The sequence below is a fragment of the Carlito syrichta genome, unplaced genomic scaffold, assembly GCF_000164805.1.
Source record: "Carlito syrichta isolate Samal-C Ts95f unplaced genomic scaffold, Tarsius_syrichta-2.0.1 Scaffold123311, whole genome shotgun sequence".
NCBI classification, from domain to species: Eukaryota; Metazoa; Chordata; class Mammalia; order Primates; family Tarsiidae; genus Carlito; species Carlito syrichta.
This window is the reverse complement of record NW_007067407.1, coordinates 26097-37920: the sequence shown is the minus strand read 5'-3', so window position 1 is coordinate 37920 and position 11824 is coordinate 26097. Positions and strand designations below refer to the sequence as shown.

General features: G+C 56.4%; 1 protein-coding gene across 1 annotated transcript in view; it reads right to left on the bottom strand.

The window, feature by feature from the left end:
- The window catches only part of KMT2B (lysine methyltransferase 2B), a 20645-nt gene that overhangs the window by 5962 nt on the left and 2859 nt on the right, over positions 1-11824 (bottom strand). The window contains 26 exon segments of the mRNA XM_021707643.1: positions 1-887; positions 966-1190; positions 2288-2448; positions 2550-2628; positions 2706-2826; positions 3059-3217; positions 3944-4081; positions 4163-4254; positions 4343-4458; positions 5057-5130; positions 5262-5366; positions 5460-5549; positions 5625-5809; positions 5966-6079; positions 6591-6708; positions 7142-7237; positions 7341-7487; positions 7617-7730; positions 7870-7968; positions 8203-8297; positions 9387-9665; positions 9904-9959; positions 10136-10415; positions 10695-10845; positions 10953-11066; positions 11280-11824. The exon segment at positions 11280-11824 is cut by the window's right edge and continues 21 nt beyond it. Coding sequence (XP_021563318.1) covers positions 1-887; positions 966-1190; positions 2288-2448; positions 2550-2628; positions 2706-2826; positions 3059-3217; positions 3944-4081; positions 4163-4254; positions 4343-4458; positions 5057-5130; positions 5262-5366; positions 5460-5549; positions 5625-5809; positions 5966-6079; positions 6591-6708; positions 7142-7237; positions 7341-7487; positions 7617-7730; positions 7870-7968; positions 8203-8297; positions 9387-9665; positions 9904-9959; positions 10136-10415; positions 10695-10845; positions 10953-11066; positions 11280-11824 — 4640 coding nt within the window.

The window sequence follows — 11824 nt, the reverse complement described above, 5'->3', positions numbered from 1 at the left end:
GGGGGGCTCGGGGGCAGGGCCAAGGCTTAATACCCGGACCCCTGGGGCCCCAGGGAGCCAAGCAAATGTCCGGGTAGGGTCAGCTGGGCTAGGAGGCAGGGCCTGCGGGGGCTGGCTGCCATTAGCCAGGGGAGGTGCTGGGGGCAGTGACTCCTCTTTGGTGCCAGCACCCCCGTCCCCAGGCCCCCCGAGGTTCTTCAACACGAAATCCACAATTTCCGACGGCAGGTCCTCAGGAGGTCGGGCCCTGTCCCCTGCAGCCCCCAGGACCCCAGCTCGGCCGACTCCTGGCCCCGACGGAGGAGTCCCCTGGCCCCGAGGCTGCTGGACGGCCTCAGCCTCACTGTCTGTGCCGTCGTCCACTCCATCCAGCTGTTCGATGCGGGGGGCTCCGGCAAGGGCGCCGGGGGCCAGGCCTGGGCCAGACACCACAGTCACAGGGAAGTGGATGTAGCGGGTGGTGGGGCTGGCCTCCTCCTCCGAGCTGTCTCCTGGGCCCCCATGACTGCTCCCCACTGCCCCAGCGGCCACGATCTCTTCCTGGAAGGGCTCAGTCCCCAGCAGGCTGGCCGCAAAGTCCAGGTCAGCAGCACTCAGTCCTGACACCACCTCCATGTCCTCAAAGTCTGGGCCCAGGTCTTCGGGGGGTGGCGGAGACGGGGCAGGGCCGGGGGGAGCCAGCTCCCCTGAGGTAGGTGCGAGGGCTGCCACGACTGAGGTAGGAGGGGGCACCCTGAGCTGAGGGGAAGCTCTGAGAGGAGAGGAGGCCCGCCGTGACGGGGGCGGCCTGGGAGTCAGGGGGCTGGGACGACGGGAGCGTCTGGGAGGAGCTGGGAAGTCCAGGTCTCCTACTGTGGGGATGTGGTGGGTCAGTGAAGAGGGGCTTCCTGTGGGGGAAACGGTGCCAGTCAGCAGCTGCAGCCTCCTCCCACATCCCTCTCCCAAGGATCCTCCCCGGTGCTCACCAGGGGAGGGCAGGGGGCCAAAGGAGACACCCCCCAAGGGCCTCCGAGATGGCGAGTAGTTGGGCACTTTGATTCGAGCCCCTGAGAAGGAGCGAGGAGCTGGAGGGGCGCTGCTTGAATCTGGCCGAAGTGGGGTGTCCAGGTTCTGAACGGGTAACGGGTGCTCAGGAGCTCCAGGGAGAAGGGCATCTGTATCTGGTGGGGAGTCCTCGTGATCTGGGGGCTCTAAAGGGGCAAGAAAACCACATCAGGCACAGCAAGGGCTCTTTGTCAAGTGCTCTCATCACGTGCCCTCCCCTCAAGCCAACTGTGCCTTCCAGGTGCTGACCTTGACCCAGTCACAACATGCCCTGGTTCTGGTCATCGCCTAGGCCAAATCCCATCGGGGCATCTGCTAACCCTCCACTCACAGCCAGGTCTGGGTCCCTTCAGGACCTCTCCTCACCCAAGCGTTGCCATCTCCCCACTTCCTGGCTGTCTACTGCTTCCTCCGCTTCAGGTCTTGCATAGCACGAGGGGCAATGCCCTTTCTCCAACACGGCCAGTCCTACCACTTGCTTACTTGCTCAGCACATCCCGGCCACATCAAACACATCCACCCCATGCTGGTGCTGGAGGCTCTCCATTACCGGGCTCCACCCAGTCCTTGCAAGCTGTCTCTGCCTCCTCCACCCAACACTACTTGTTTCCAGCCAGAGTGGGGACACCCTGCTCCCCTCTCCGCTTACTGTCATGCTGGAATAAAGCCCTTACCCACAAACACAGCCCAAATCTCTTCCGCCTCCTGTTCTGTCCACAATGACCTCTCCCTCTACTAATCTCCAAGCCCGTTCTTTGCTCTGTGCCATCCAGCTCTTAGTTGTGTCCTTCACTGCCACCACGGCTGTAAGGGTGCCAGCTTGAGAACTGAGCAGATCCAGGAGCAAATCCCAGCTGTACCACGACCTCACCATGCAGAGCAATGTCCCTCCTGAGGTGCAGCATAGCAGTTTGTATCTTCCGCAAAGGGCTGGAAGAGCATTCTGTGAGCATAAAGCTCCAAGTTAGGGAGCCATAAATGCTCTGCTCTCTATACCAGTCCAAAAGTCACCTGCCCCTCAGGTAGGCAGCACAGTGCTTTCCCCTCTTCATTTTCTGTGAAATGCTGAGCATAGCCCCTGGCATGTAATGCAGAGTCAATAAAGTTTCTGTTATTTCTGCTCAAACAAATAAAAAAACTGCAAGCATCTTGGAGTTTCTTTAGGGGAGAGAGGAACAGAGATTGGTAGGTAATTGTTTAGGGAACACTCCGGGAAGAAAACGAGCCAATACCAGGGCCATACCTGAGGAAGGGGCGGGGCTGTGCACAATAGTCTGGTTCTCCTCTGCTGCCTCCAGGTGAACTGGCTCTTCTCTTGGCCCCCATGGCCGATACTCCAGAATTCGGCACCGATACCAGCAGCGCCTCCGAGCATCCACCGTGCTCCAGTACAGACGTGAGCACCTGGCAGGTAGACGTGTGGGACAAGACGGTTAGGATAACTTGGGAAATGGGATCCAGCCCTGGAGTCCTCCAACCCCACTGGTCACCCTTAGCCTGCTCACTGGTAGCCAATGGGGAAGAGCCGTCCCTCGCAGTCCGAGAGATCAGACAGAGTACCCAGAGAGTCAATTCGAATGGAGCCTATGGTGCGAAGGAGAAGTCAGGAGGAGTGGGCTGGGCAAAGTCAGAAAGACTAGGGCAGGAAGCAAGTGGCTTACCAATGAGCACATTGATGGCATCAGGTTCAAGCCCGGTCAAGAATTTTCGCTTGAAGTTGATGCCCTCAAAGTCCACGTAGACTCGGCGGAGAACATCAAAACCATCAGGGGTCACGATCTCCTGGGAGGTGGGTAGCAAATGGGGTCGCTGAATTGGTGGAGGGTAAGAGGGATGCGAGGGAAAGCCTCTGTAGGCAAGGTCTGAACAGTTGGGGGCTTAAAGAACTCTAGGAAAACATACAAGGAAGAGACACTGAGAGGCAGAAAGAGCCAGGCATGAGGGGCAGTGGGGGTCCCTGAGTGGAACAGGAAGGAAGCAACGGGGAGTTGTTTCTCCCACAGTTCTAGCCCACCTTGCCATCCAGGAGGTCTGTGTGTTTCTGGCAAAAAACTTTCTTGTCATCCTGGAAGATGCAGTAGCTGGCCCGGGCACACATGAAGTGGAAGTTGCTGAGGCAGGAGGACAAGCAGCAGCCCACCGTGGCTCCAGGCTTCAGGCAGAGCTCACAGCGCTACAGAAGAAGGGAATGCTAAGGAGAGAAGCCAGTGACCAGGGCCAGGGTCTGATGCTGAGCACTGCTGTCTCTGAGAGTCTGCTCAGGCCCCTGTCTAGCCTAGCACCTTGCATTGCAAAAGCACTCACCAAACATAAACTCCTCTCCAGCTGCATCTGGGACCAGGTACACACAAAACTGTTTCAAATTTTTTTAAGCAGAGTGTCAAAGGGAAAAAAATAACAGCTAACAGTTACTGAGTGGCACTTACCATCTTTCTCACACTATTATTCTAATGTGGAGCTTATATTACTCTATTTAATCCTCAACTGGCCTCTATAATAGATATCTCTATCATCCCAACTCCTGATGGAAAGCTTGAGGCATTCTCCAGTACCTGGCCCAGGTTCCACACTGGTGAGTGGGGAATTCTAGCCCAGGCAACACCTCACAAGGATGTAGTTAGAGCTAAATGCCACAACGTGTGGAAAGCATCCAGCACCAGTTCAATCAACAGGTCTAACTTTTAGTCTCCCAAGCTTTAGGCCCTGGTTGTGGCCAGAGAATACAAATAGGAAACAAGCCCCTATCAGCACCACAGTCCTGGGACAACAAAAAAGGTACCTAGGCCCAACAGTGAAAAGGTGCCCTGGTAGGGAATGTGAAATAAGAGCTGTCTCTACTGGAGAAGGGGCCCTACCTGAGACAAAGGGGCTGCCCACCTCTCTAGGCCCATGTCCTCACCATCTGCCTTCCTCGAGCCACAGCAGCATGCACATTCTTGAGGGAGCCATCGTTCTCCTCAAACACTTCAGCTGACCAAATGGCACAATTGACATGTGTCCACTCATTCTGCCCGATGTACAGGAGCCGCCCTGCCTCCTGCAGACGGAAGAGGAGCGGCGTGATGGAGGTGCCAGAGACCAGGATGCACAGTCTGGGGCTTCATACAGCAGCCCTCACCTTGGAGTCTGCATCCCCATACTTGAGGCACAGTGCACACTGACGGGGGTCCTCCAGGTGTGAGAAAGCAGCTGCCTCCTTGCCGTGGAAAGCTGGAAAGGATGTGGGAAGGGAGGCCAAGAATCAGAATCCAGACCACCAACTTAGAGGCACTGGCTTCCAGCCCCCATCTCCCAGTACCTGCTGAGGGGTCCCCTGGAGGCTGCCCTGGTTCTGGGGTCTCCAGTTCCTGCTGTCTCCACTGAGCATAGACATGGTCCAGGGATGGGGGCAACACCGCATTGGGAAGGACTCCGCTGTGGACAGGCAGGGTCAGCATCTGACATGTCTAGCAAGGACTACACTGGGCACCCACCCCATCCCAGCTTATACATGCCATTACACCCTTTGTTCTCTATGTGGAATTTCTGTCAGTCTCCCAAATAAGCCAGGTCCTCTTGTGCCACCTCTGAAATGAAATGCTGTTCCTTATGCCTGGAATGCTCTTCCTCCACATCTCAGCTCAGATGTCACCTTTTCCAGGAAGCATGGCTAGGCTCTAGCAGGTGCCTCCTCCGGGCTCCTTCAGTTCCCTGGGATTCCCCATCACTGCCCTGACCATCTGAGTCATCAGTGCCTGTCCAACTCCCCAAAACGAGCTCTTTAAGCAGAGTCCAATCTTACTTACTCACTGCTCTGCCTCCAACACTGCCTTGTACCAAGTGGAACAAAAACTCTGCTATTCTAGAACCACTGGGGAATCTCATCCTAGTTCCACCACCCTCCTCTCCAGCTCCAGACCCTAACTCTGCTGCTCCTCAGCTATTCTAAACCCAGCTTAACTCCTGGATCCCCATATGCCCTTGCCGCTGCCCTCACTCCCTGGTTCCCCTCCGGCTACCCAGCCTTGCTCACTTTGGCAGCCGGGTACTCCGTCGCCAGTACTTGGGGTCGTGGGCGTCGAACCAGCCGAACGCAGACTCTAGCAGCTGGGGAATGGGTTAACAGTATGAGAACTAGCTTCCCCAGGAGAGCTGGCAGGGCAGGGTCTGAAGGATCCCTATCCCCCGACCACACTCACAGTCAGGCCACCCTTTGAGGGCATCCCCGAGGAGCTTACCTTCAGCAGGAGTCCCTTCATTTGGCCTCCAGTCCTGCGCTCTGGGGTCTCTCCCTCCCCTGAATGCCTCGTCAGGATGCCCACCATGTCTTCCATGAAGCTGTGCTGTAAGGGGGTCTGTCAGGGTCTAACCCCCAGCCTGCCCACCCCAGCCCTTTCCTCCTAGCACCCGCCTGCTCCTCCCGGTGTCCCACTCACCACAGACTTGTAGTGGCCTTCCTCGAAGCGCTGACTCACAGCTTGCAGGCTGCAGGGTCCTGGGTGCAGTTGCTTCCCATCCTGCCCACACTGCAAAGGGGGGAAGTCAGCAGGGCCGGTGCTGGGCCGGGCCCCGCCCTATCCTGCCTCCTGGGCCCTCCAGACCTGGGTGCACAGCAGCAGAGGGCCTGCCACCTTGGAGCTCAGCAGGCCCTGGAGCACCTGGCGCAGGCCCCCCTGGAGAGCTCCACTCAGGGCCTCTCGCCAACGGGGCTGTGTTGCCCCAGCGCACGGTCCACAGGTGTACAGCACTGAGTCTGGTAATCCTGAAAGGATCTCGTAGTCTTCATCTAGAACAGCCAGGGTGGGAAAGGAGAAAATGGTTTGGCAGATGTGACGGCTCCCAGCAGCCCCTTGGCTACTAAGGGCATTAAGCCCACCTGTCCTCTTAGGGCCTGTGGGGCGGGGAAGGAAATCCCACATGGCTGAGTACTCCCCCTACTCACCTGAGAGCCCCTCGCACTTGGCATGTACCCAGTGGTCACACTGTGCACACTGCATCATTTTGCTCTCGTAGTCGTTATCTTCATAGCAGCGTGTGCAGATCGGGCAGTAGTTTCCTGAAAGAGAAGAGAAGGGAGGGTCAGAGGGGTTGGGTACTATTTACCCCTCAGAGTCCCTGTTCAGGGGTAACCACACTTTGACTGCCACATGGTCTGCCTCCATTATGGCCCCATCCTGGGTCTCTACCATTCCCTACAAGCAGGTTGAGAATGAAGCCTCTCCTCTAACTCTGCAGCTCCAACACCTCACAAAGTGCAGGGTCTTGCTAAATGTGCTGCCTGAATGAGATTTTCAAACTACTCAATGGAGATGAGGTTTCAGAAGATACTTCAGAGACCAAGATGGTGGGTCCTAAGCCCTCCACTGCCACTGTCCTCAGAGAGGCTCTGCATCCGTTTTATACACTGGATGAACTTCTGAAGAAGAGTGTCCTGAACTGAAGAAACAGTCCCATGGCTGGATGGCAGAAAACCATGGGAAAGGAGTTTCTGTTCTAACTGCCTTTCTAGGGGCCTGGCCCGTTCCCCTGAGGCCCCCCAGGGCCCAGTTCCCCTGCCAGGTCCCCACCTTTCTCAAAGAGCTGGGTGCACCTGGGGCAGAGGCTGTAATCTCCAGACCACTCGACGTCCCAGTTCTTGCCTGGAGTTGCCCCACAGCTCTTACAGCGCACGCAGGCTGAACAGATCTAGGGGAGCAGGGTGATGTTAGGGGAAAGCCAGACACTGGGCTGGAGCAACATGAGGGGGGAGATGGGCGAGGAGGAGTGGAGGGTATGCAGGAAGTAGATGAGGAAGGACAGGCACAAGGACAAAAGATATGTAGGAGACAAGGAGGAAGGAGAAAGAGGAAGAGGAGAGGGGTAGGAGTGGACATTAGGCTAGAATAAGGGATTCTGAGCCTAGGAATATGAAATTCATGCGTTCCTAAAACCATTCCATACAGAATCTGTGTATAAATATCGTCTATGTGAAATTTTAGAAGAGGAAATATTATTTTAAAAATTCTCAAAAGAATCCTCAACCTTCCCCTCCTCCTGAGTCCTGGCCCAGAGCAAGTATGGGGGTGGTGGTGATACTGATTAGAACACCAAAGTAAAGGGTGTGGGCCTCATCTCTCACCCAGTGGCGCCGTTTGCGTGTGGCCCGGGTTGGGTAGCTGGGCCCCAGACAGGCTGGGTGGTAAGCATGGCGGCAGCGCTCACACTCCAGGAGGTGCTGCTGGATGAGGGACAGAGACAGCCATGGTAAAACCTACTGGCATCGGGATACTCCCTCCTCCATCCCTCCACCCATGCTAGGCTAGCCCCTGGTCCCAGACCTTGGATCCCCGGCCTTTGCGTCCACAGACATGGCAGAACTTGCAGCGACGGCAACACCAAGTGTCATGATGCTGGGGCAGGGGCCGCTCGGCCTCCTCCAGGCAGAATGGGTGGAAAGGGTCACAGCACACTTGGCAGAACACCAGCTAGGGGTGAGGGAGAGTGAATATTGGGCACAGCGTGAGGCTAAAAGGCCAGAGGATGAGAGCCCGCCGAGAGGACCTAAGAAATCAAGCAGAGACTTGGGAGTTTGTAGGAAAAGACAGAAACCCAACCTCATGCAGGCCTTTGCTGGCACATAGCAAGCACACCATTGGCGGTCCCCCTGGTACGGAAGTGAGCACACTCAGGCCACCCATCAGCCACACGTTCTCTAGGTCACAATCCTCCTGGAAGAAGAGAGGACACAGGATGAGAGAGCAGCCAGAAACACAACTCAGATCCACCCTTAAGCTCTGGGCTTCTCTGACATAACCACAAAGTTTCTTCCAACCACAGCCCTGCAACCTACCCCACTCAATGCCACACCTTAAAATCCACACGGACTCGGTGCACACCATCAGGAGACTTCTGTTTTCCAGTCCAGCCATTGGGAAAAGAAGCAAAGGGGCCAGGGGCCAATGCATCCTAGGAAGGGAAGGTAGTGGCGTCAGAGGATAACAGCCCCACCCTCAGTGTAGACTCCTCTCCTTACTGCCTTTTCCCTCAGTCTACTAGGCCCCACCTTTTGCCCAGATTTCACTTTGCTTTCCAGGTAGGCAAGGCCTGCCTTATCCCTCAGGGCCTGTCCTCTTGTGTGGACACACCACAACATTCATGCCTCATACAGGGCTTGGGGTTCTCGGAGTGGACTGTGCTGACCTTGTCAGGGCGCCTTCTGGCCTTGAGTTGCAACACAGGCTGCAGGGTGGGCTTGCGGGGCCGGCTCTGCTCTTCGGGTTCTGGCAATGGCAGCTCTAGGCAGGACACAAGGAACAGTGAGGTCCCTTCCCTCCCATGCCCCGTTCCCCCTCTTCTTTTTTTTTTTTTTTTTAGTTGGAGTCTCACTCCATCGCCCAGGCTGGAGTGCAGGGGCACTCTCACGAACACCCCAGCGTCGACCTGCTGTGTTTTGGGAATCCTTCCACCTCAGCCTTCCAAGTAGCTGGAACTACAGGCACACTACCACACCTGGCTAATTTTTTATTTATTATAGAGATGAGGTATCGCCAAGTTTCCCAGGCTGGTCTCGAACCCGCGAGCTAAGGTAATCTATGCATATTGGCCTCCCAAAGTGCTGGGATTACAGGCTGAGCCAGCGAGCCCCCCACCCCCCACTTCTTCTACAACCTCAAAATGTTACCTGAATCCCCAGAGCCTTCTTTTACTAACCAAAACCCATTGAGATGACTCGGTTTTTTCTGGATTGGAAAATACAATTTATTTAGAAAGTAAACTAGAAGCTGGGCTCTGTGGCTCATGACTGTAATCCCAGCACTTTGGCTGGTGGAGGTGAGAGGATTGCCTGAGCCCATGGGTTCGAGACCAGTCTGGCAACATGGTGAAACCTTGTCTCTACAATAAATAAAAAACTAGCTGGGCGTGGTGGCACACACCTGTAGTTCCAGCTACTTGGAAGGCTGAAGTGGAAGGATCACCTGAGCCCAGCAGGTCAAGGCTGCAGTGGCTGTGAGCGTGCCTCTGCCCTCCAGCCTGAGACTCCGACTCAAAAGATAGTAAACTAGAGAGAGAGAGAGAGAGGAAGAATATTCACCTATCCGAGGCAGAGGAGGGAGCCAAGGCTTAGGAACACACAGCATGGCCAGAGCTCGGACAGCACATGGCCACACTATGGCTCAGTAAGGTAACAGCTAGGATGACTCCTAAGCCTTGCTCATCAAGCTCTCATATCAGATCTGCATGTCTACCTAAGACTGCTTCTTTCTCTGCCTTCAACCAACTTCTCCATCAGCCTGATAAGAGTCCTAAGTCTAAGAGCCTTGTCCCTACCACACAAAAGACACAGGACAGGTTGCTCAACAGAGAAAGCATCAAGCGATTCATACCATTTTCTCGGGGGGCCCGACGTCGGGGAGCAGGGGGACCCCCGGGCTCCGAGTCATCTGAGTCCTCGAAGATATCATAGGAGGGTCGCTGTTTGACGCAGCGCCGGGCTGACTTGCGCTGCAGTAGGAGGGAGTCCTGCTCCTCGGGCCCTGGGGGGGCCACCACCTCCTCCCGGGGCCCTCCAGCTCCCGCCCCCCGGCGTGGGCCTGGAGGGCCAGGGGAGGCCTCTGGAGATTCATCGGAATCCCAGGGCAACAGCGTCTTCACTATCGTCCGGCCTGTGGGAACAGGGGACTTGGTAGGATCTGAGCTCAGCCAGGGACATGAGACGGAGAAAAGCCAAAAAGAAGTGAGGCAGAAGAGAATGAATATGGGGAAGACGAAAGCTCACGATGGAAAAGACAAACAAAGGTACTGAGTAGCAAAGATAAGGGAGAAGAGCAGAGAAACACGGTTTCCTGTATATTACAAATCTAAGTAAGGTTTTGTGAAGAAATGTTCCTTAAACTCTGTTACCTTTTTTAGCCAGCCGTTCCATCTTCCGAGCCTCTATTTTGTCACACTTCCGGTATCTGGGGAGGGGAGCAGCACGTCACCAGGGTAGGGGACAGGTGGTCTGGGGGAAGAGAGGAAGCTCTCCACAGGGATGCCAATCCCACCGCTCTGGCTGGGCAAAAGAGGAGCGGGGCGGGAAGCCTCGGTGACTGACAACCATGGGGGAAATGGAGGCCAAGCCCCAGCTACTCACACACAGCACTGCTTCTTGGTGTTGGGGCCCCCAAACTTGGGCTTGTCCAGGCAGTTGACACAGGACCCACAGTCCTGGACACGTAAGCAGCCCCGACAGTGTCCACACCGAGCCATCCGCATCTTCTTGCCGTGGTGGGAGGGCAGTGAGCGCCGGGGTGTGTGGACCAGGGTCCCTACAGACCCTGTAGGCTCTGAGTCTCCCCCAGGTCCTGATGACTCCATCTTTCCCCGCCGGGACCGTGATGGGACACTCTCAGTCTCAGACGCTGACGATGTATCTATCGCAGCAGAAAGAAGGGGATGAAGTCACAACATCTACCTCACGTCCCTGCTGTCCACAGATCCCATCCCATCAGGCCCCTGGCTCCCACCTTCCCACAATGACAGGTTCCAGGTGCCCCTAAGCCAACTTGCTTTGTCTATGGGCCAGTGCTCCAACCCACCTGCCACCTTCCTCCAAGCACACTGGCTTCTCTTTCTCCCGGGCTCTTAGGACGTACGCTCAGCCCGCCATCTGACATGGCTGTCAAGTCTCCCCACAATACAGCCCCCCTCACCTTCTGTGGCGAGGTCCTGCCGATCCCGGAGAGGAAGGGCACTGAGGCGAGGGACATCTTCCGGCACCATGGCCCGAGCCTGACCCAGGGCCACAGCAGCATGACGACAGACGTGCTTGATGCGGGGGCCTTGCACAGGGGACTCGGGGCCCTGGGGGAAGACAAACCAGGAACACGTGTGTGAGGCTGCTCCTCGTGCTCCTGTCGCCCTACTCCTCCAACCAGCCTTCTTTGGAGGGCCCTCCTCCCGCTGCATACCGAGGGTCTCTCTCTCTTAGCTTCCATCGATTCATCTTCAGACCTGACAGAACTTCTGTCTGAGATCTGCTTGACAGGCCCCATGACCTCCTCCATGTGCCCTCCAGGGCTGGGCTGGTAGGGGAATAAACAGGGTCAGGGGCTGGAAAGTGAGGAAAGATGGGGACAGGGAACAGCACAGGGAAGGAACACAGGAAGCTGGGGTGAAAAGGTTCTGAGGGTCTCCTGGAATGCTGAAGTGACTAGGGAGGCAGGCAGTTAAAGGGCTGCAGAGAACCGAGGCTGGGCTGACTGCGTGCAGGGACCAGGCCAAAGCATCATGCTCACCGGCATCAAAGACGCCACCTTCTGCTGCTGCTGCTGATCAATCTTGAAGAGTTGTACTTTGGCTCTCTTGAGAAGGCTGAACATTTTCTCCTCTACCCCAGACAGTGGTAAGGAACCCAGGCCTGCGATCCGGGCTTTTTCCAGTGGTGCCATCTGCTGTGGGGAGGGTGGTGGCTGCAGCTGTAACTGTGGTTGTAGCTGTGACTGCTGTGGTGGTAGTGCCTGGGGCAGTAGCTGGGTTTGCAAGGCCTGTATGGGCTGCTGTAGCTGAGCCTGAGGCTGCTGACCATTGCTCAGAGCTGGAGCTCCAGGAAGAGCCTCGGCTTTAATAGGCGTGGCGACCACAGGGGTGAATCGAGGCAGGCTGAGGTGGTTGGTGCGGCCCACTGCCCGTGGCTCAGGCTCAGCTGGAGAGTCATCGGCAGGAGGAGGCTCTGGCTCAGGGGCCTCAGAAGCCCCAAGAGGAGGAGTAGTAAGCACCGATTCGTAGATTTTCAGGTGGGCTTCGCTTGGGGTAAACTGAGGGGCCCGAAGGAGTAGGGGCC